Genomic DNA, 24102 nt, shown 5'->3' with positions numbered 1-24102 from the left:
ATGTGATGGGACTGTGAAATTCCTCTGGATGTCTATTTTACAATCGTGAAGCGAGCTTGTCATGTTCCTCCAGGACTGTGACTCTGCCCACACACAGTCTGCATGTATAAAGAAGCCCATAAATACTGAGCTTATGAAAGAAAAAAAACAGAATGAACTGTTCCACACCAGCAGCTCTGTCACCTAAACTGTCGGTTTTGTTCAGTGTGACGGGGAAGGGGGATAGAAAAGTGGGTTTGGAAGCTCGTGAGATCACAGCATGGAAGCCAAATTCTCCCGTTTGAGACGATCAGAGCAACACTCAGCACTATTTTTAAGATTTTATCCACTGCATTGTTATGAAATAAAGAGCAATCTTCACGGAAAGACTTTGCAATCTGACAAAACCACATTGCCCCCTGGTGGTGGAGCTATGAACTGCAGCTCACATCAAGGATGCAGCTCTCATTCAGGCTGTTGTTGTTGTCCATAAAGAGGGAGCTGCTGTTTTTGCACAGAAAAAAATACCTTTTGCTGACACATGCCAGAAATCTATATATCTATTCACACCTCTTCATTTGCTCCCAGACATATACTCCTCCTAAAGTTCCACTATGATCATAGTGATCTATTTGAAGAGTGCTCCCAGTGGTCTTTTCGTTATGATTACGCCATTTTCAGCAAAAAATTGAAGAAAACCTGTGTTGTTTTCTAGGACATAGTTTCTGCAGAGCAGCAGGAGTTCAATAGTAATTTACTTTTGAGATGTGGGCGGGACCATTGGAGCAGAACCGCCCCAACCTCCCCATCATCACCCATAACTGAGAGCTCTCTGTTTACATGCTAACTTACGTATGGTGGCCCTGAAGTGCAAATCACCTCAACAAATCACATTTTTAGGATAACAACAATTAAAAAACAACAACAAACATTAAGAAAACAGCACTACATTTTAGAAAACAAAAAAATAATAATCCCAGCAATTAGATGAAGATATCAAGTATCGCTTCATGCCATATAACTTTCAGATAAAATGAACGTCATCATCCAATCAGCGATGTCCTGTAGCACCAAGCTATTCTAGCTTAATTGTTTTTTCATTTTTTTTACATTTTCATTTTGATTTCTGGAAATTAGTTTTGCTTGCTTTGTTCTTTCTTTCTTTTTTCACGGAAACTGTAAAAAGGAGGTACTATGGGCATCGCTGATCTACTGCCCCTAGTGGAAAATAATGCACTACAGGGCAAAAAATACAGATTATTTATACATTTTTGGTTTTTAAGGAAAGTTTTGATCATGCTAATGGCAAAGGAGACTCAGAAATGCGTGTATCAAATATGATGATATAGGGCTGAAGGAATATTCAGTAAAATATACATCTGCAATGAAAGTAATGAATCCAAAAAGCCTCACTCCCAAAAAAAAAAAACAGTTTTACAGAAAAATCTTGGCTCAATTTCAGGCTTTTTTTTCCATTTCCTCTCCTTAGATCGCCCCACATAAAAGCCTCTGCTTTCCCAAGCAGAAGCTGACGAGGAATGAAGGAATGCAGGTAAAGTACATTTCCAGCTCTATCAAAAATACATGCTTGCTACTGAGGAGATGGATGTGTTCCAACTGACACAAGTCCTGAGCTGGCCGTGCGGAGGACGCCAGCATAAACACATGTTCGCCTGAGAACTGCAGCCTCATATTGGCTCACATGTCTTATCGCTGAGGTTGTTTTTGCTCTCTCCGCCGCCAAGAAGTGAGACAAGCGTGTCTCCCTCCATATCCCCCATTACCACCTCAGCACACAAACATGGCATCGCAAACACGGCTTTTGTGGGTCACAGAGGAGCTGAGTTTTACAGCTCTGGGATTCTTGTCTCGCCTTGTCCTGTCTAGACGTGCTTGCTGCTGCCTAACCTCTTTCTGTCTAATGCTCCCATTATTTTAGCTTATCAAAGTAACCTTTCACAGATGCTAATCACGACCAAACCGACTTTATGGTTACCTCGGGGAAGCTGTGATTTAAACATGAGGCACTGAAGCTGCTTAATGACCTCTCTTCCTCCCAACGTGCATCTCTGATATGCAAAAAAATGCAGCAAAGGTACTCCCAAAAATCTGATCATCTGTTCTTCGTCAGAACCCATGATGGAAGACTGGGGTTTCTTTCCTGTAAAATGAACCTTCTAGTGTTTTTATTCAGACTTTGGGTCACGTTATTTAAAAAAAAAAAAAAGGAGGAGGAAAAAGAGAAACTGAGGTGCTGTTTTTCCTCAAAACATCATCTAAAAGGAGAATCAGGCTGATAAAGATGAAGAAAACAATCACAAATATGTTGAACAAAGACAAAATCACTGAAACAAAATGAAAAATCTTATGACAAATTGTATTTTTTATAGATATTTAGAAAGCCTGGCCAAAATTAGCTTGCTGTAATTGCTCTTTGAGATGAGCCTTTATTTAAATAGAAATATTTTAAAAACGTCTTAATTAAAGGAAAAAATCTTCAAATGTAATAATTAGGATTTGAATCATCTCAGGTTTGAATAGATTTTCACAAAAATGTGGACATGTAATTGTCATATTTTCCACTAGATGGCGGTGTAATTCTTCCTGATTCATCATGTGGGGCTTTATCACATAAATCTATCTTTTTACTGAACTGATTAGCTTCTGATATTAGGTTTCTCTGGGGGGAAAAAAGTTGGATATAAAATAATTTTAAACTGATACAAATTCACAAATGAGTCAAATAAATAAAAATAAAGAAAGAAAGAAAAAGGGTCATCGGTTCATCAAAAATTCACATCACAGATTTAAAAATGTGTCAAATATGACTATTTTTATTATTTTAATTTGAAAATAATGAATGGTTTTCAAAATAGTGGTCGATGAAGTTAAAAGGATAGTTGAAAATCTCTTAGTTCAGGCAGAAGCTGTTTCTCTACTGAGTTATTCCACTTAATCAGCGCAAAAGAATCATTTAGTGTAACCATAAATGGCCTAGACTGTGGATCACAAACAGGAATTTTCACATTTTGTGCATCTTTTGTGCTAAAAAGTATCTAACTGGACTACATGCGTGAGGTAAATGATCAACAGATCCATATTAGTTCATCTGAGAAGCCGCGTCCTGAAGGAACTGAGTCAGAATAGCAGAAAATTGTTGTGTACTCAGATGATATCGATCCTCCTTCCCTGATAAATCCCACTTTGTTAATGCAGCTGAGCAGAAAAATCCTTCAGAGTTTGTGCAGGACAAATCAAATGAAGTAAAATGCTGAAACTGAGATTTTGCTAAATAATAAGAAGCAAAGAGGCTGGCATGCTACTGCTGATTCAAACACCATCCCTGATAGATGATGCGTATCTGCAGAGAACCCCACATGAGAGATTGCCACATGCAACGGATAGCTCACGAGCTTTCAATGGAACTTTATTTATAAAGTCAGCAAGTGGTTGCAAAGTTAGAAATCCTTCAGAAATGCACGTTTTAAATCCTTCAACCTTTTTCAAAATCAGCAGAGACATCACAGACAGCTGATGTCCACTTCAGCGCTCAACATAATGCCAAGGATGCTTAATGATCAGGCCTGGACGAGCACTTAAACAGCACAGGCTCTGCTGATAGACCTTGACCTATTGCTTTGAAAGCCATTATGAGAGACAATCTAATGCTTTGAATTATAAAAGAGACATAAATATGTCAATACAGTTGGATCCAAACTAGCAAATAAAAATGGCTGTTCTAAGTATGTGGGCTTGGTAAAGACAAGACAGCTTAGTGTGAAGCTAGATTTCTTAAAACTTTTGTAAAAACCTTTTTAAAAAGTGTGACTTTTAGCTAAACGCTGGTATTTTGCTGTGACTTAATGAGGTGTAACACATTGAAAACTCTTAGTTAAATAATAAAAATAATTCCAGTTGATAAAATCTTATTTCATACTTTCAAGGCTCCATACCACAATAAATGCCCTTTTCATAGTAAATGTAAAAAAATAGAATATAGTCATAAAATGTGTTTTCCCTTGTTAAAAGTGAAAATAATTGCCATTAAAGCTATAATATTTGTCCTCATGAGATTTCTTACAGTAAAGTTCGATGTCCTGCCCTTTAAAGACGAAATAAAAACTTAAAATTTGCTTCAAACACTAAATTTTATGTACAGTAAAGATAGAAATTAATAATAAAAAACAAGAAATAATAAGAAATCTTACGTCTTAAAAAAAAGTGTATTGCTTAAAAAGTTTTATATGTTTAAAGTATTTACATTTATACAAATATATCCTATTTTAGGTGCTACAACAATCCAACTATTCCTATTTCTTGACTATAATGATCTCAAAAGAAGACTAAAATGTAAGTAAATGTAAGTAAATAAAAGTTAATAAGTAAGTAAATAAAGTAAATAAAATATCTGCAAATTAGCAAATAAAACATCTGCCTTGAAAATATTGTGTGAAATAAAAAAAACTTCATATTTTGAAGATCAAAGCACTACACAAAGTTTTCTACATTTATTGTCTTTAAACAAGTCATTGAGTCCTGTTGGTTTTGCTTTAAATCTAATGCAATGAAATATTTAAACTTGAAAGCGGACACCTCTCTAGATGTTTCTTCATCTCCTCCCTGATCTTGCTATAGATCACAGTGTCATCTGCAAACATCATGATCCACACAGATTCCTGTCTAACAAAAAAAAAGCTCATCTTTGGTGTGGTTCCATCTTCAACTCCTCTGTCACACCTACAGAACATCTCACCACTGTCTTATAGCTCTCATACATGTCCTGAACAACTTCAATGTACTTCTCTGTCACTCTAGACTTCCTCATCCGAACCACAACTCTTCTAGACTTCTAGATCTACAAAGACACAACGCAGCTCCTTCTGACCTTTTCTGTTCTTCTGCAGCATCGTCCCCAAAGCAAATGATTCATCTGTGGTTCTCTTTATCTGCATGACATCATTTTCTGCTGAGAAATATTCACTTCTGAGCTCATTCTAGCTTCCACCAATCTTTCTCGTGACTTCATTGTCACTCATCAGCTTAAGTTTCCATAAATCTGAACAACTCCCATCTCAGAACATTTCTCCATCCCTCGGCCATCCCTAACTCTCCAAATCTTGTTAAATAATCTGGTCAGAAACTCTACTGTCACCTCTCCTAAACACTTCCACACCTCCAAAGGTAAAGGCTGTGTCAGACAGCCGCTACGTACATTTTGCGCAAATTGCATGGATGAGAATTGGTCATACTTGAATATATGTAAAAAAAAGTTAGAAAAGTTCTGATTTTCAAGTGACATTTTCACAGATCTATCACAAACATACCACTATAGAACCACAGAAGAAGTACAAATAAAGCATCCAAAGAAAACATGAATCAACATAGAACATGAACCATCCGTGACTGTTGCACTGTTTATAATCAAATCAAATCAAATCAAACTTTATTTATAAAATAGCGCTTCTCATGCATTTGCAATATATGCAATTCATTGGGGATTTGTGCATCAATTACATAATTTGAATGTGATATGAGCGCCGTATACGCAATATAAAAGTTATACATTAGAGGTACATGCGTGAAAAGTGTGTTAGGCTGACATAGAACGGTCATGGAAAGCCACAAATTTGCGTATACTGCGTAATTATAAAATAGCCCAAAAATTTGAACAGCTCAAAACCGAATTCACATAAAGACCAATCGTCCAAAACCCTCGACGTAGATCTGTGCACATCGACAAATGACGAATGCAAGAAACATTTATGAATTATGTATCACGCATGTATCAGAAATTAGGTGGAAGTTGCCCAAAATGTACATATTGGCTGTGGCCCTAATTTGTCAGGACTCTTCTTTGCCTCTAATGCTTCATCCTTACTGATATTTTCTACTTCCTCCTCCACAACATCCACCTCTTCTCCTCTGTGCTCTCCAACATTTTCCTCATTCATCAGCTCTTCCATCTTTCCATCACACTAGTGGAAACTGTCAATATATTTCCATTTCTCTCCTTGATCCTCCAAACTTGCTGTACATCCTTCCATCTGTCCATCTGTACAGACCCATCTCTCCTTTCCTCATACTGATGACACACTGAGTACCTTCGTCTCAGACTCTATGATCACTTTAGGTGTAGCTCTCCAGTTATCTGAAAAAGTTCCTGATCTCCCAAAGCTCGTTTCACCTTTTTCCTAAAAGTCACACAGCACACTCTTCCTATGTGACTTTTATCACTTCTTTCAGCTCCAACAAAATGAAATAATTTCAGTTACCCAGTTGAGTTACCTCAACACTTATTGAAGCACCTGATTGATCAGTTCATAACTTGAATAACTTTCACCACAGAAAAAATATCCATAGAAAAAAAAAAGTTTAAAAAAAAGGTAGCACACCAGAACAGTTATTCGAACAAATAGAATGACTGAGTAATAGCTGTTTATTTCTCAATATATGTCGACAAGACTTTGGCTTTTTGGTAACCACCGGGTACTTCCTGTTTGGAACACCAGGAGGGAGGGGTCACTCAGTCCAGTTCACACATGGAGTCAATGGTTCAAATAAACGCTAATCTTTTTTTTGTAAGCAGAGATTTCGCAATATAATATTTTGTAAATCTTTAATAGTTTTTCCAGATACAAATACCAGCCTACTGGCAATTTTAAGCCCTTTTTGCCATTTTCTTTACTAAAAGTAAAGTGAAAAACCTCAGTTCTTAAAATATTGTCACAGTTGCAGTGACATCTTCTGGGCTGAGTGGGTTAGAGTCCCAATAAGATCATCTTTTTGTAAAAAAAAATAAGTGGTCTTTTAATTGATTAATTATGAGAGATTACGTTTTTAGTCACAACCAATAAACCTATTTCTAGGACGTAGTTTCTACAGGGCGGCAGGAGTTCATTAGAAAATCACCTCTGAGGAGTGGGCGTGACAGTTGGTGCAGAGCAACCACGCCAACTTCTCCTTCCTGTTGCCATAAGAGCATGCCCAGCCTATTTTTTATATCACAAATACAATCATTTTCAAACTATGTGTTTTTATCTGCTCCTGATTCACAAGTATTAAAATAAAGAAACAGTCAAAAATGTAATTTTTGGCCTAATTTTTCTCCATCATTAGAAAATCTTATGCTAAAAACACCAAAAACATACTTTTCATCAGAAAAAAACGGAAAAAAATCAATGGGAAAACTTGATTACCATCAATTTGTTGTCTTCCTGTTTGTGTTTTCACATAGATTAAGGATGAAAATGAACAACAATCTTCAGATTTTACGAAATGAATAAATAAAAAAAAATGCTGTAAATCAGCTCATTGAGGATGTAAGCTCTCTCAGGTAGCAGCAGCCATGGCGCTCTGTGGGTTTGTTAATTAGCTATTATTGACTTAAAATGTTGATTTTCTGTGGAGTCAATGAGTGGACTCTGGAGTTTAAACCCTCTTTGACACGCTCTCTGTTTTTAAATCCACCATTTGGCTGTTTTTAGATCATTACTGTTGTTAATTGGCTCTATTTCATGATCATTGCGCGCATGACGTCACAGCCCCCGTGCGCTGCACCTTGCGCTTCTCTGCTCCGAGTTCTCACCACACTGTTGGACAGTTCTGATCAAACTGCGCAGAGTCTCCTTCATCTGCTTCGCGGAATGTATTTTTCAGGTTTTGGAACATTGAATTATTCCCCTCTCGACTCAATTTTTGCTCCAAAATATTAAACTTCCTTGAAAAATTTCCGAGTGTTTTTCCCTTTTTTTTTTTTTTTAAGTTTCATCACTCAGAGACATCCGGACACTGTCGGATTACGCGGCAAAGCAGAGGAATAAAGAGAAGTGGGGACAGTCAGCCTGAAGGCGCGCTGCCTCATGTTTCCCCATCCGCTTTGTCCATCATCCAAAAAGTGCAGCGCGGTTTCAGCTGCTGGAGGACGCGTGGATTTGTCAGTGTCAGCTGCGCAGAATGCATCTTCACCTGAGACCTCAAATATGCAGCGCGAGGAAGAGTGGACCAGTCTGACAAGTTTGCTTTAACTGGGAAAACACCTGTTCATTTGGGGGCGCAATGATTTTAACTTTTGTCATCATTTTGTCCTTCACGGGTAAGTGAATCCCTTTGATTTCCAAGGGCATCTTGGGTTTAAAGGGCGTATTTTGGTTCCATTTCAATAAACTTTATTTTCCTTATAGCAGCAATTGTCCTGATCACAAAAGAAAGTCAGAAATCATCATATCACATTTGTGCGTGTATAATTATTCTCCAAAACAAAATGTAGGATTTACGCACAAAATCGCGCGTGAATGGGTCTTAACTAACGCAAAGGACTTGTCTTGATTGTAGATTCGGTGTTCACCTTGAAGGATGACCACGGCTCCCCTCGGCTGGACTGCGTAAAGGCCAGCAAACAATGCCTGAAGGAGAACGCGTGCAGCACCAAGTACCGGACGATGAGGCAGTGCGTAAAGGGGAGGGAGAGCAACTTCAGCGCGGTCACCGGTCCCGAGGCGCAGGGTGAATGCCTGAGCGCCATAGATGCCATGAAGCAGAGCCCCCTGTACAACTGCAGGTGCAGGAGAGGCATGAAGAAGGAGAAGAACTGCCTAAGGATCTTTTGGAGCTTGTTTCAGAGCTTGCATGGTAGGTTTGACTCTCTCTATTCACTCCCTGTGGAAGAACAAACTGAATTTAATCAACCAAAATATTTAACATGTTCTACAAGTATGCAGGCTTAGCCCTTGTCTTGATTTTATCTATGCTGGAAGTTGGAAAAATGTAAATTTAATGAATTGATCACAGACTTTCATAAAACTGTTGTTTTAAGGCAAAATGAAGTGCAAAAGTCAAAGAATCGGACACTTTTTTTTTTATCATAAACTGTAACTTATTGACTAATTCTTAAATTGATTGAGTTAAAAAATATTTGAAACACAGACAAAAATCCATAAAAAGTGAATATTTTACCATACTTGTGTGTAAAATTAGATTTTTTAAAGACCCATTCTTCAATTTGGATAACCAGGATTGTCTTTTTTGCAGCCCAGCATGTGCAGCTTTGCAGCGTGTTATTAAAAATGTGGAGAAACCTAAACTGTGATCCTTTAAAGTCTGACTTTTCTGCATTAATCCTTTTTCCGTGACAGATTTTTGGAAGGTACCTTCGCCTGACTCATACCTGGCAGATTTTAGACATGTTACTGATGCATGCATGCCAATTTTGTGGATTTGATCATGAGTGCAATGTCCTATTTCTTATTAAAAACAATGACAATGCAAACAAACAATTTTAATTTGCAGGTTAAAATGCATTTGTTTAGTCATTTTTTTGGAGATATAAACTTAACAGTGTCATACTCACATCACATGTATATTGTAAAATTGACAAAAAATAACTGAAAAAATACAAAAACATTACATAGCTAACCACTAACATCTACAGTAGGAAAATCCACAATTCTTTAAGTTTTAATTTGAAAGTACTAATCACCAAGACATTCCTGTTTTTTAAGCCACTACAAATTTAATTTTTTTTATATAAAATTGCTTTAATTTGTTGAGTTCTAGTCAAGTAGAAAAAAGATCTCTTTTGGAAAACAGAACACATTTTGCACACCTTAGTTGACCAAAATGCAGTAAAAAGCAACTTTAATATCAAAAATATAAATAATAAACAAATAGAGGGATAGATGCAGTTCTCCAACTGTATCTATTTATGTGACATTGACATCATGCTGTCCTTTTCTGTGTTTTTGTCTCCAAAACAGAAGATTCCTGCTGTAATCCCATGTTAAATCCTTATACAGCAGTATAACTGTATATACAACGCAAAAACTGAATCTCATGAGGCAAATGAATGGCAAAATAATGATGAGAATTTTTTTTTGTTTTTGCATTGTGCAAATTTAAAGAAGATATCAGCAATAAAATAATAACAATACAATAATCACAGTGCTGTATCATCAGACAGCATCGTCTCACATCATTTTGATCATTTCAAATAGTGGAGCAGGTGATTAAAATAATCCTGCATTTTCTGGGACAGGCCTTAGGATCCACTCCCTCAGAAAAGCACTTTAGCCACAAGACAATCCAAGATTTTGAAAAATGCAAATAACAGTATTCTGAAGGTACCCCTCAAGTTAAAAGACTGCATTTTGAACAACCCATGTTGTTGAGACTGGGGCAACAAACATCAGATACTTTTGTCACAATTGAGTGTTTCGCCGCCATCTTTACAAATGGCTGCCATTTTTACAATTGGCCGCCATTTTTAATTTTACCACAAAATGCACCATTTGTCTGAAACACCAACCTAAATGCCGTGTCACACAGCCAACTACGTACATTTTGCACATTTTCCACATATGAAGTTTTGGTCTTTCATAATCCATCCGTGATGTCTGGATTTCATAAGTGTTTCTTTTGTAGTCATTCATCGATGTCCGTCGAGGGTTTCGGCTGACAGGTCTTTAAGTGAATTTGGTTTTGAGCTGTTTAAAATTATTTTTCAGTTGAGAATTGTGCAGTTTACGCGTATTGAATGTAGTTTATACACAATTATTTTGTAGTTTATTTATTATTGTAATCACACAGTTGTGTGATTTTTGAAAGATGCATTCGCATGTTTGTGGCTTTCCATGACCGTTCCATGTCCAACGCACCGCTGTAACTTTTATATCCCGTATTCGGCGCCCATTTCACGTTTAAATGATGTAATTGACGCACAATTCACTAATGAAATGCAAATAAAAAAGTGCAATAATTACGCACGGTTCATGTTCTACGTTGATTTACGTGTTCTTCATGTGTTTTATTCATACTTCCTCTGTGGTTTATAACGTGGTTCATTTGTGACACATCTCTGAAAATCTCACTTTTTCCAGGTTTATTCAGGTGTGAGCAACTTTCACCTGTGCAAAATGCGGAGTGGCTGTTTGACACGGCCTTTACCAGCTCCGCTAAAACAGACACATGGAGGACTTTAAGCAATCGTTGTTGACAGTTTGTGTTTTGCCCTGCAGGTAATGATTTACTGGAATACTCCCCGTACGAGCCAGTCAATAGCCGGCTCTCAGACATCTTCCGCTTGGCTCCCATCATAGCTGGTAAGAGTTCTCCTAATGTTCCCTAAAAGTTCCAGTTGGAACACTTGGCTGTGTTAAGTCCCTGTATACATGACGGATATTTCTCAGTCACCACATCACTGGAACAGATCTGTCACAGTTTTTTGACAGCCGCTCTTTTCCATCGCCGTCTGGTTTAAGGCTGCAGCTCTCAGCGGCCATTATCCATCACAAAAGCTTTTATCTGCCACTGTGACCCACAGTAAACAAAGCAGAGTCATTTAGTTTATTTTACTTTCAGCCCTCAAAGCAATGATGAGAGGTCTGCGTGTTTTTCCATCAGCGCGGTTCTGCTGCAGAACATATGATTTATGTGCTAGTTTAGAATTAATCATCCTTTTAGAGGAGGGTTTGTTTTGTCTGAGCTCCAGGAGCGTGTTAGGGCTGAATGCCTGGATTTGAAACAACAGGGTTGGTCTGCCATTGTCAAGATAAATGCCACACGTGCCCACGGATGTCAGAATTCGACTGGGGAGCATCCACTTAGTCTGGGCTGGATTTAGATCTGCTGAGATCCCGCAGACTCGTTCTCACAGAAGAGCAATTAACCATCTGTCTGCGTTTAGTGGGACTGATAAAACAAGCGGCGCTCTCTGGCTGAAGAGGGCCGGCTGCTCAACTGGCTACTATTTCAGAGGAGAGGGGTTGAAAATGGTCATTTATGTGTCTTCCTTCCTCCCTGACTCTTTATTTCTGACTCTCACCGTGGATGAGTCCACTTTCAAACACATAAATGTGTCCCACTCCATAAATATCCCCAAACTGCAGTAATCAGGGCTTTCCGGCTTTGACGAGAAGCGTCCGTCATTACCTGGATTGCGTAAGATGAATTGCGATGCAGAAATGGAGCCCCAGCTGAGGAGCCATTTTATCCAAAAGCTGTGTGTCAACAGCTACAGGGCCCTCCGGGGGAATATGAATGATTTAATGTTCAGATATCAGAACTCCATTTACCATAAGTGACCTCATTCCTGCCTGAAACTAAGCCAGGCCCGGGGCAGCAGCACAGCTCATCTGTAGTGAGTCGGGATGAAGTGGCCTTTACTGGATCTCGTGGGTCGGCTGCAGGGATGTGATGCTTCTTGTTTTGTTTGCCTGACAAAAACAACCCATATAGGGAGTTAACACTGACTTGTGTTCATGCAGACAACATCTGTCTGTTATGGCTGGATAGAACAAAATATATGTATATGTACATTTCTTTAAAAAATGATCTGCAGAGTTACTTTCCAACAACGTTTTGCTCCAAACCTGCTTTACTTTTTCTATGAAAACACAACTTTATCCTAAAAATAAATAGAAAAATTATTTTTTTCTTTACTCAAAGTGAAAAAAGATTAAGTAAGAGTCTGCATGTGCAAAAAAAAGAAAAGTTTGTTTAATTTTTACTTAACAGGAAGCCTCTTTAAGATATTAAAATCGAGAAACAAGGCGTTTTCACACAAGCATTTAAAAAGGGAAAGTAAGTTCAAAAGCAACTTTTAGATTAAATTACTTGAAATTGCATGTTATGCAGGTCAAAAATAAGTTATTGCTTGAGCTTTTGTGTACCTAATCGTTGATTATTTTGATTACAGTGACAAAAGACCAGTGTAGTAAGACAAAATGACTCATTTTAGAATAAATCTGAATCTTTCTGCAAGTTGGTCCATCTTGATAAATCCTCATAAAATGTAAAACTAGCACTTATTCTTGGAACATACTGTAAATCAAAACTGTAAACTCTAAAAATGCTAAAAACAAGGATTTAATGTGGCTTCTCCATGTGATGAAGACATTCAGTTTTATAAAATGCATTTCAATGTCTTATGAACATTTCTTACATCTGAGGTTTTTTTTAGCGTTTAGTCAAGTTTTTCTATTGCCAAGACTGTGGAGCAAAGTTATTTTGACTCATTTTATTGATAACGTTCTCATTTTGAGCTTTTATTGAGAGCACAAATTGTGGACTGTGCTGATTTTGAGAAAAGCTTGGAAAGGTGTAGAGCAAAGAGAAGTACAAACAATTTCTGGTCAAATATTTAAACTTTCTAAATAGGAGATGTGAAATCTTTATCAATTAGTTTCCTTTGATTAGTGAGCTTTTTTCAGAGGTAATGGCAAAAATGTGATTGGACATTAGAAAGAGTAATTCTTATTATTACAGTGGGGAAAAACATTTTGGCTGAAAAGTTGTGAAACTTGAGCCACAGAAAGTGGTCTGTGGTGGTGAGAATGGTCCTTCCCTGATTAGAATCACTGATAGGAGTGTTGGTTTGATGTAGAGTTTGAGGAAAACTCAAAAGGCCCAGTCAATGTTGAGTTATTCATTGTTTTATTTGTTCAAATACGAATAAAAACGTAGAGAAAAAAGTCAAAGAAAATCCCAATGGCATTGGAGAGGAAGCAGAAGACGCCTGGGGTTGGGTCCCGTTTCAGAGGTCACATTGTTTAAAGAAAGGTCGCACAGTGACAAATACAAATATGGTCTGTGAAAAGTCTCTAATTATCATTTCTGCAAACAAAACCACCCCTACCTTTGGACTAAAAAAAACATTTTTGTTGAAAACCCTGTATTGAATCACTGATTTATGAAGGTTTATTAACACTGTGTTTTAACAGACACTTTCCTGCTTATGAAATTATTCTTTCTTAAACCACTAAGTTTATAAATGCTGAAAACATGCTTGATTATGCATCATCCTGTCCAGACAATTTCAAAAACAGTGTCTTTGTTTTGATCAAATATAATGCTGCTGATTTTATTGTAGTAAAAAACGTCTGTTCATGTTGTATAAGTTCTTCGGATGATATCAGTGTGTGAATGATTTATTCCAAGACGAAAACAGTGGCTGCATGTAAAATATTCTAAAATTAGGAGATTTTCTTGGCCTTAAATCTATCCTTCAAGCTTTATTTTTCTTGTTTTGTGTATGGAATGAGCCATTTTTTTATTTACCAACTAAAAAAGAAGGAAAAGGCGTGTGTTTCTTAAAACAAGTTGGATAGTTTTACACTTCCTGTTGTTTAGATCTAAGATCAAAATCTACAACTAGTTTTAAGATTAAAATCTTAGGTAGGGTAATCAATCTACAAGTGTTTTTTTTACACTCCCAATGTGAATTAAATGCAATATTGTTTGAAAAAAAACTTTTTTTGGAATAAGACATTTTTTTTTTTTTTTAAACCAGAAATTGGATAAATTCTTCCCAAGAAAGGTTAGTTTCATTCAACTTTTAAAGTCCCACTCTGATAATCTTTGTATATATAGCAAAGCGTTGGACTTTTAATGACTATTATGCCAATTTTGGCCCGAAGCAACCCCGCCCCCCTTCCCAAGCCTGGAGCTTGTGGAATATTTTCTACATCACATATACACTTTTTCATACAACATTTTTTCATCTGCTCCTGATTCACAGTAATTTGAATAAATGTAAACTCAGTATTAAACAGAATTTGTTATTGTATGTCCTCCATCATCATGTCATGAGAACATGTAGTTTTCTTCAAAGTGGGTCTTTAATGTTGTTTTCTGGAATCACATCAGTTTTTTTTTTTTTTTTACATGACTGCATCAACTTCCCCTCAAACCCTGTAATTCAAATCAATATATAGATTGACATCATTATTTAAGACATCAGATTGAATTTCACATACAGTGATAGTCTCAGGACATCTCCCACATCAGCTCATCCCCAAAGGAAACCACAGGATTCACAGCATTCCATTTGGGTTTGACATGAGGCCAAAGCTTCCATCAGAAACAACACCAACATTTATTTTCACACTCCCCCAGTTGATCTATCAGTGTCCCCTGTTCATTTTGATTAATGACTTGTTATTAACATTAATAATTCAATGTGACTCCAAGGCCATTAACTACCGGTACGCTCCTCAGGAACGGCTAAAATTAAATGCGACGACATTTAGAAATCAATAAAGTTGATCAATCCGTGAAAGGGCCTTTCTGAGATGCAACTTAATACAGCTGCGTCAGCTGAAGGAAGACTCCATTTGAAGATTTTATTACAACAAGTAGCCGTTTAAAAAAAATTTCAGTAGTAATGACGTACTTGCTAGTGTCCAGATGGTGACAGAATGTAAAATTTCTTGAAGACTTTTATAAAAAAATACTTTTTAAAATTCCAACAAGTTTCAAGCTTTTGGTCATCAATTTCAGTCAAGTTCAAACTTATAGATTAATATTTTCTTGTCACTAAATGTAATTTGAAGCAGTCCGTTCCAAATTATTATGCAAATGCTATTTTATATGATTTTTCTAAATACTGAATGTAAATCAGTATTTATCCTCAGCATAAGTCGCTAATCATTAGAGTATTTAATGTTATTGAACAAATATCCTAAAGATAGCAGGTTTTTTTTTTCAAACATTAAAATCTTCAAATGCACTGTTCTACATTTTTACACACAACAGAATTCCACAACATTTGATATATTCTTAGGAAATGAAAATGGTCATTAGGGGGTCATAGTTACTGAAATCAAAGCTATTCCAATTAAAATCATCTTAATAGGTCAAGTTCCATTTGAGCATAGGAGCCCTTATTTTGTAGCAGCTTCACAATTCTTGCATCCATTGAACTTTTGAGTTTTTGGAGAGTTTCTGCCTGAATTTCTTTGCAGGATGTCAGAATAGCCTCCCAGTGCTGCTGTTTGGATGTAAACTGCCTACCACCCTCATAGATATTTTGCTAGAGGATGCTCCAAAGGCTCTCAATAGGGTTGAGGTCAGAGGAGGATGGGTGCCACACCATCAGTTTGTATCGTTTTATGGCCATAGCAGCCAATGATGCAGAGGTATTCCATGCAGCATGATATGGTTCATTGTCATGCATAAAGATGATTTGGTTACAGAAAGTGCTGATCTTTTTTGTTTCATGGAAGATAGTGGTCAGTCAGAAACTCCACATACTTTTCAGAGGTCATTTCACACCTTCAGGGACCCTCAGGGGACCGACCAGCTCCCTTCCCACGATTCCGGCCCAAACCATGACTCCACCACCTCCTTGTTGACATCGCAGCCTTGTTGGGACATGGTGGTCATCCACCAGCCACCTGCTACTCCAACTGTCTGGACCATCCTGGGTTGCGTACCACCAGCAGCTTCAAATATGTGCTTGCAGCTTTGTAATTGTATTTTAGCAGCTGCTCTCTAAATCGGATGTATTTGTCTGGCACAAACCTTCTTCATTCTGCCTTCAATCAGCCACAAATCACTTAATAGGACGATGATCACGCTGAGGTTTTGTCGAAATATCCTTTATCATTCCTCTTTCCCATATTGCTGGAAGATGCTGGTCTGCTTAATAATGTGGAACATATTTCTGTAGTCATATTTCCTTTAATTGAACTCACCTAGCAAACTAATTATCGCAGGTGTCTGAGATTGATGTCAGTGATCCAAAGATCCCCGAGGGACAATATCATTCATGAGTTTCATTGAAAAACAAAGAATTTCCTCTTTTTGACAATTTGGAAGGCACTTCTAAGATTTTGTAGATATTTATTTTTGGAACTGTACAGACTTACAGTATTCTGATATTTTAATCTTATCTTATATTATATTATCTTATCTTGTAAAAAAAATCTATTCATTTTAAAAGAAATGGTCAAGTATTTTAAGTAAATATCAGTGTTAATGATTTATTCCAAGAAAAAAACAGTGGCCACATGTAAAATACTCTTAAATTAGGACATTTTCTTGGCCTTAAATCTAGTCTTCAAGCTTTATTTTTCTTGTAAACTTACATTTGTTAGGATATTTGTAGTTACAGCAGCTGTTCAAAGATGAAACTTCTCCCTGATTCTCCCATTTCTTCCTCTGATCTGTCATCCCATACCATCAGCTGTCTGTCTGCAGATTCAGTCCAGTGAACAAAAAATGAAGTTTGACGTGGCGATTTGTCATTGCAAGGGGTCACAAGAATATTTCAGTGCATTAAGATGCCAGAAGCGACACATTCATCTTCAGCTGCGCTCATCTTCTGCCTGTGAACGGCGTGCATGAGACGCTTCCGCTTAGCAGCCGCTGCTGTCCATCAGGGGATGGCACAATTCAACTTTAAATGTCCGACAGCTATTGGTCTTGAGAGAATTTGTCCTTTGAGTTGATAAAATGTTTGCCCATGTTGATATCCAAAAAAGAATTCAGATTTTTCTCGGTGCCCCCTTTTTTCACGCAAGTAAACTTGATAGTTTTGATTCAAGCTCAGATTTTCTCACAAAAACAGCTCTTCAATTTACAGGTTTTTAAAGTAAATTATTCTTGAAAAAATCTTGATCCTTTTTTTTCGCTTTGCATCTTTTAACCGTAGTTTTTCAGTTAATTTCAATATAATTTTGGTTAAACAGTTAGAAGCTGTGCTTCCATCACACATAAGTGTAAAACTTTATAGAAATTCCAGAAATGTTAAAAAAAAACAAAATTTTGCAATTACACTTATTCCATTAAATCATAATCATGTGAATAAACACAAACCAACTATTGTGATAAGTCATTCAAAAAAACGGCGATGGATGTGAACAATAACTTGATTTACAGCAGATACATTCAAATTTCTGCCACGGCACTAGCGCTCATCATCATCTATCAAAGGAGACGTCGGCGTCTTATTCTGACCATGGAGTGGCGAGCTCCTCACACGTGGGATGGTTGATGATTTTACAGAGGAGCTGTGGATCCAACAATTCCACATGACACGCTCACAACCTCTGATGAGCTGTGTGATAGTGTGGGACCTATAGTGGCGCCTGCTGTGCAGAAACCAAGACAGCCAGTTCCTACCAAGAACAGCATCACCATCCGGTTGTTGGTCATGTGACTCATTTAATTTGAAATAGTGTTTCGATTGCAGTTTGGCAAAATATGTCAATTTTGATGCGCCTCAAAACCCACCTATTCCAATCACAACAAAGTAATTTTTTTAATACGAGTTTCTTTTAGAAATTGTCATGTTTGCATGAGAAAAAACATGAAAAAGTAAACTGTCAGGCCCTCCAAATATTATAGACAGAATTCAACTTCTTACCCAATAGACATGTTTTTAACCGTTTTTGGGAGGGTGTAGTGATTCATTTAAAAATCTGATCAATACTATAATCTGTGGTTGACGATACAATTCGCAGTCAATTTTGGTTCATTTTGAAGAATCAGATTTACTGACCTAAAATGGATCTTTAACCAAAAATTCAACCAGGGTGACTCAGAGATAAATACCTCGCTACTGAACAATAAAGTTTTCTAGATTGCCGGATGCTGCCGGCAGACTAGAACATTGTTAGCACACACTGAGGAAGCTTAACCCTTGTTCTATCCTAGGCACTTTAACGTTGGGAGTTGGGTCATCTAGACCCACTAGACAGTGCTCTGAAACTTTTTTCTTCAATGATTTGTGATCTTCACTGGTGTCCATGGATTACATGAAATCTTTCCACCTTTATCCACCTTTGTCATGGTAGGGAGAACACGTCAAAGTAAGGGTGGGGTCATCTAAGACAGCACAAGGGTTAAGGCACACAATGCGTTTGCATCGGATTGCGCAATCTCAAGTGAGGCAGAGCTCGATGTTACCTCACTTTGCCACCTTCGCTGTAATTGAACAGGAAATTGTCAAAATACCGCAAATGTGAGCATAAAAATTTATTAAATGATTAGAAGCATAAATTTAAATTGAATTAATAGATTACAGATTAGTGCTTTAATCTGGGATTTATTTTATTATGAGTGTACATCTAATGATGGCAGGTGAGGATGATAAAAGGTGAGCCTCACCTTCCTCCCGTGACCACACACCCCTGCTGGAAAAAATAAATAAATATCTGTCTGGTTTAAACACTGCTTTTACTTTTTAATGACTGGTTGATGACTTTTACTTATTTATAGTCTAAAATTGTTTAAAAAAGTACACCTCTACATGTAAAGTGCTATGTGGTCCATAATAATCTTGGCAGGAATTCTTTAAAATATTTGCATGGGTTGACAGTGGAATGTAAATGTATGTACATTCCTGCTAATTCATGCAAAGCAAAAACATTTTAGATGAGTTCTGCCAAGAATGCCATTGAGCAAATAGGACTTTTCCTCAATTACATTTACATGCACAGAAACACACATACACCGGATATTGATTTGGAATCACTTACTTTCAGCAGTCTGAGCCGCCCTGACACATACGAATGCTGCTAGAGGAAGAAGGCGCCGCTAAATGCCTGGAAAAACAGAACTTCCTCACCAAGATGAATATACCCGATGGCTAAGCCATGACAGGCGGTGTGCAGGGAGCCAAGTGAGTATGCAAATGCAGTCAGTGTCTAATCATAGCATTGAGATAAGAAAATCAAACACAGTGTGCTGCAGGGAACATTGGAGAGTGCTTTAAGACGGGCGTCAAATGACTCCATCAGTGGGGAACCACACCCGGGCTGCAAAATGTGCAAACGTGTACAATGACAGATAATTGTGAAAACGCAGTTCTGCAGAGGAGCAACATTCAAATGCTAATAAGCTGCAGCGCATGGCAGCACGCTCAGAGAAACATGTGTTTTCAAACAGTATCTGCAGCGGCTGTTTTAAAGTCCACTAAATTGAAAGGAATACAGTTTCCTTTGAATCATTTAGAAGGCGTCACAAAAAAAAAAAAAGTTTTACACTTTTCTCTCAAACAACTTTTTTTCCACTTTGATGAAATAAACATGTATTTGTACAGTACAGACCAACAGTTAGGACACACCTTCTCATTCAGAGTTTTCTTTATTTTCATGACTATGAAAATTGTAGATTCACACTGAAGACATCAAAACTATGAATTTACACATGTGGAATTATATACATAACAAAAAAGTGTGAAACAACTGAAAATATGTAATATTCTAGGTTCTTCATAGTAGCCACCTTTTGGTTTGATTACTGCTTTGCACACTCTTGGCATTCTCTTGATGAGCTTTAAGAGGTAGTCACCTGAAATGGTCTTCCAACAGTGTTGAGGGAGTTCCCAGATATGCTCAGCACTTGTTGGCCCTTTTGCCTTCACTCTGTGGTCCGGCTCACCCCAAACCGTCTGGTTTTGGTTCAGGTCCGGTGACTGTGGAGGCCAGGTCATCTGGCGCAGCACCCCATCACTCTCCTTCTTGGTCAGATAGCCCTTACACAGCCTGGCGGTGTGTTTGGGCTCATTGTACTGTTGAAAAATAAATGATGGTCCAACTAAACGCAAACCGGATGGAAAACATTTTTTAATAATCTTATGAATTCCTTTTTCACAACTTTTAGAATAAAGAAAATACTCTGAAATACAACTTTGAACTTAATTTTCTTTTTATCTGTCCTCGTCCATCAGAAAAATGCCACAAGAACATGGTAAAAACACCAACAGCACGATTCTCATCAGAGTGGGTCTTGAAGGGGAGCAGTTTAATAAAACTGGTGTCTTTCTTGTCCATTTTTATCCCTATAACATGTTGCAATATTATAAGGAAAGAACAAATTGGATTTGTTTTACAAAAAAAATCTTCAGTGTGGTTTTAAATATTGCAGTAAATTCTTCATCATTGTCCTGACAAGACAAAAACACGAGCAGATTGGACTTTTTATTGAATTGAGACATGAGTGCAGTGAAGTGCACATCGCTCTGAGCAAAGACAATTAATGCGACTCCTGACCGCCTGTTTATGTAATTCAGTGACAGAGCAAAATGACTTATTCTGGAACACAATCAGCAAATAAAACGCTGGTATGAGCTTGTTAAATGCAAATATGCTTTTTATAGAAACTGTTTATTTTAGCACATTGGCTCGCCAACAGTTTCCTACATCTCACTCAAACTTTCTGCTCAGACAGAACCTTTAAAGTACAACTCTTTTTTAAAAAAATGAGATTAAAAAAAGTGTTTTTAAACTGACCTCGATGCATAGTTTTGCCTCAGGGGCACCATAAATGAGGTAAAACTGTCACACCTGTCAAAGATCAGAGCCCACATCTGCTGGGTTTTGTGATGAGGGATAACCCAAAGTTCAAGGAAGCATCTAGATTTAGTCATAGATCAGTCGGTGATGCAGAAACAAGCTTCACTGGAAAGGTAAAGTTGCAGGATCCTTATCCAGAACACAGTTTGATCCTGGAAAAGGAAAGAAAGACATAGTGTATTTACATAGTAAGTATAATCAGGATATTTGAGCTTTTGCTGTTAGGAATGAAGACAAAAAAAGCATCTAATCAGTTGCTTGTAAGTATGGTGGCCCTGAAGAGCAAATCACATCAAAAAATCCCTCAATCCAAAAACATAAATAAGTCCCACAACTATATTTTGATCTATTTAAAAGAATATTTTCAGTGGTCTTTTTTTTATGATTATGCTGTTAACTAAAATCAAAATACCTTTGTCAATTTTTTAGGACATAGTTTCTGTAGAGCGGCTGGGGGTCATTAGAAATTTGCGTCTGAGTTGTGGGCGGGACTGTTAGCGGAAGTAAGCTTCCACTGATGTCGTATCATTCCTTTGTTTACACTCTCTCTCCTGCTACCTTACAGCCCTTCACAACCCAAAGCTAATATTAGCAGTACAACAAAAATGGATCTCCCAGGATCTGAATAAAAAAAAAAAATCAGAAATAGAATTTTATGCTCCTCCTTCTTCAGAACATGTTTAAAACACCAAAAAAACAATTTTCATTGGAGTTGGTCTTTAAAAATCACGACAATTAAAAAAAAAAGAAGAAGAAGAATTATTAAAAAGATGATTAATTCCAGAATCTTAAAACAAAATGAAAAACCAGAAGAGGTAGATATTATGCGACAGCACTGATTGGATGATGCGTTTCTTCACATTTTCAGTTAAGTAGCACAACAATATCTTCTGACAGACATCATTTCTTTAAGCTCATGGCCACGCCCACTGTGAAAGTTCAGTGATTGCTCAATCAACTCTTCTGCAACACTCAATCATCCAATCAGGGACGTCCCATAATAATGGCTTTTCTGAGTTCTTATTTTGGCTCATTTTTATTTACCATTTCATGTTTATTTTCCTATGATTTTTTCCCCTGGAATTTTGTTTTCATTTCTGAAAATGTAAGTTGTTTTTTTTTAACTGTTTGATTTGCTTTTTTAACTGGTGTTGTGATCTTTGATGTTTTTGCTTTGAGAGATTTGTTGATGCAATTGGAACTTCATGGCCACCGAACCCTAGGGATGTTTTCTGTTTTAATTTTTAAAAAATTGAATAACAGAATCACAAAAAAAGGAAGGAATGCAGCATTCAGTAAAGGCTATTCAAATAGTTTTTGAGTAAAAATATTCAACATATTCCACATTTCAGCATTTTTTGCCTGTTAAAAGCAACTAAATATGAAACATCAGTTTGTGCCGTGGACGTCACTGTCAGACGAATTAATGCAGCATCGCTTTCACGGAACTTTACAAAAGTTTTAGTAGAAAAAAATAAATAAAAGTTTTCCTACGTCGTCTGTAAAAAAAGCTGCGTCAGCGTCACTGTGAAAAGACGACAGCTGCAAAAAAAATAAAAAATACAGCTGTCAGAAAAGTTGATGACTAAAGGATGGAGGAGATCACAAATGGTTTGTCTAGACAAGTGCTTTGGAAAACAACACACCTAACGAGGGTGAGGAGCCACTTCTAAACAGTTGGCCGTCACTGTTCAGCTTGTCTTGTTTGGTGGTGAAGATTGTCTTTTGGTCACAATTTAGGCAGATTGTTTCTTTTTATAAATAAGGGATGGCAGATTCCATGCTTTGAACCTCTCATGTTGCTACCATTACACTGAGGATTCCAATTCATTTAAAGAACCACTCTTATCATCTTGTGATCGATTTTCAAAGTTTTCCCAGTGGTCTTTTAATCATGATTATGTCATGGGGCGACAGTGGCTCAGGTGGTTGAGCGGGTCGTCCAATGATCAAAGGGTTTGCAGTTCGATCCCCGCTCCCACCAGCCAAAATGTCGTTGTGTCCTTGGGCAAGACACTTCACCCTCCTTGCCTCCAGTGTGGCTCCACTGGTGTGTGAATGTGCATGAATGATCCCGGTGATGGTCAGAGGAGCCGTAGGCGCAAACTGGCAGCCACGCCTCTGTCAGTCTGCCCCAGGGCAGCTGTGGCTACAACCGTAGCTTACCATCACCAAGTATGAATGAGGAGTGAATGAATAATTGACACAATGTAAGTGCTTTGAGTGTCTGGAAAAGCGCAGATAAATCCAATCCAATATTATTATTATTATTTTCAGCCAAAATTTTAAAAAATGTCGTATTTTAGGACAAAGTTTCTACAGAGCAGCAGAAGTTCATTAGAAATTCACCTCTGACCCTAACCCAAGTGAGGGACCCCAGTGTATTTTCTACATCCCAAATATTCTGTTTTTCAGACTGCATTTTTGGGTATGCTCCTGATTCACAACAATTTTAACCCTTGTGCTATCCTAGGCACTTTAACGTTGGGAGTTGGGTCATCTAGACCAGTGTTTTTCAACCAGTGTGCCATGGGAGATGGTCAAGTGTGCCGTGGAAAATTGCCCTCATTAACTGATCTAAAAACATTTCCCATCTCCATGATTTCAGCTCTCTGTTCATCCAAACAGGTCCTGATAAAACACTGAGGAGTTAGGAATATAAAAGATCATAAAATACTTTTTCTTTGCGTTTATTTTATTTTATTAAAGACATTTTGATAAGAATGACCGTACCGCGATTCAGCTGCAGCTCCGGCTGTATTTGGGAAAAGTCCCGTCCCTTTAACTGTCTCCACCAATCATTCTTGAGGGGCTTAATCACATGTCATCAGTCTGACCAATCAGAAGTGGTTAAAGTCTTCACTTCCTTGTCCCGATTTAGCTCGTAAAGTCGCTCAGTTCTAACAAAAATACCAGCTAAAGCTCGTCTTTTGCGCTGTAGCTTTGCACAGAATCCGGTATCAGACCGTGGAACAAGTGAACAAAACAATGAAGCTCCGAAAATCGATCTCCGGCCGTTTTATGCACTACATCTCCCATGATGCATTGGGTT

General features: G+C 37.5%; 1 protein-coding gene across 1 annotated transcript in view; it reads left to right on the top strand.

Moving 5' to 3' along the window:
* The first annotated feature begins 1467 nt into the window (after window positions 1-1467).
* The window catches only part of gfra1 (GDNF family receptor alpha 1), a 35143-nt gene continuing 12508 nt past the window's right edge, over window positions 1468-24102 (top strand). Inside the window, exons 1-4 of the mRNA XM_004080268.4 lie at window positions 1468-1531; window positions 7742-8071; window positions 8311-8607; window positions 10989-11072. Of these exons, the coding sequence (XP_004080316.1) occupies window positions 8035-8071; window positions 8311-8607; window positions 10989-11072 (418 nt within the window). The 5' untranslated portion in view covers window positions 1468-1531; window positions 7742-8034. The remainder of the gene's footprint in view (window positions 1532-7741; window positions 8072-8310; window positions 8608-10988; window positions 11073-24102) is intronic.

Source organism: Oryzias latipes, chromosome 19 (assembly GCF_002234675.1).
Source record: "Oryzias latipes chromosome 19, ASM223467v1".
Taxonomy (NCBI): Eukaryota; Metazoa; Chordata; class Actinopteri; order Beloniformes; family Adrianichthyidae; genus Oryzias; species Oryzias latipes.
The sequence above is the reverse complement of the archived record's forward strand: the minus strand, read 5'-3'. Positions and strand labels throughout refer to the sequence as shown.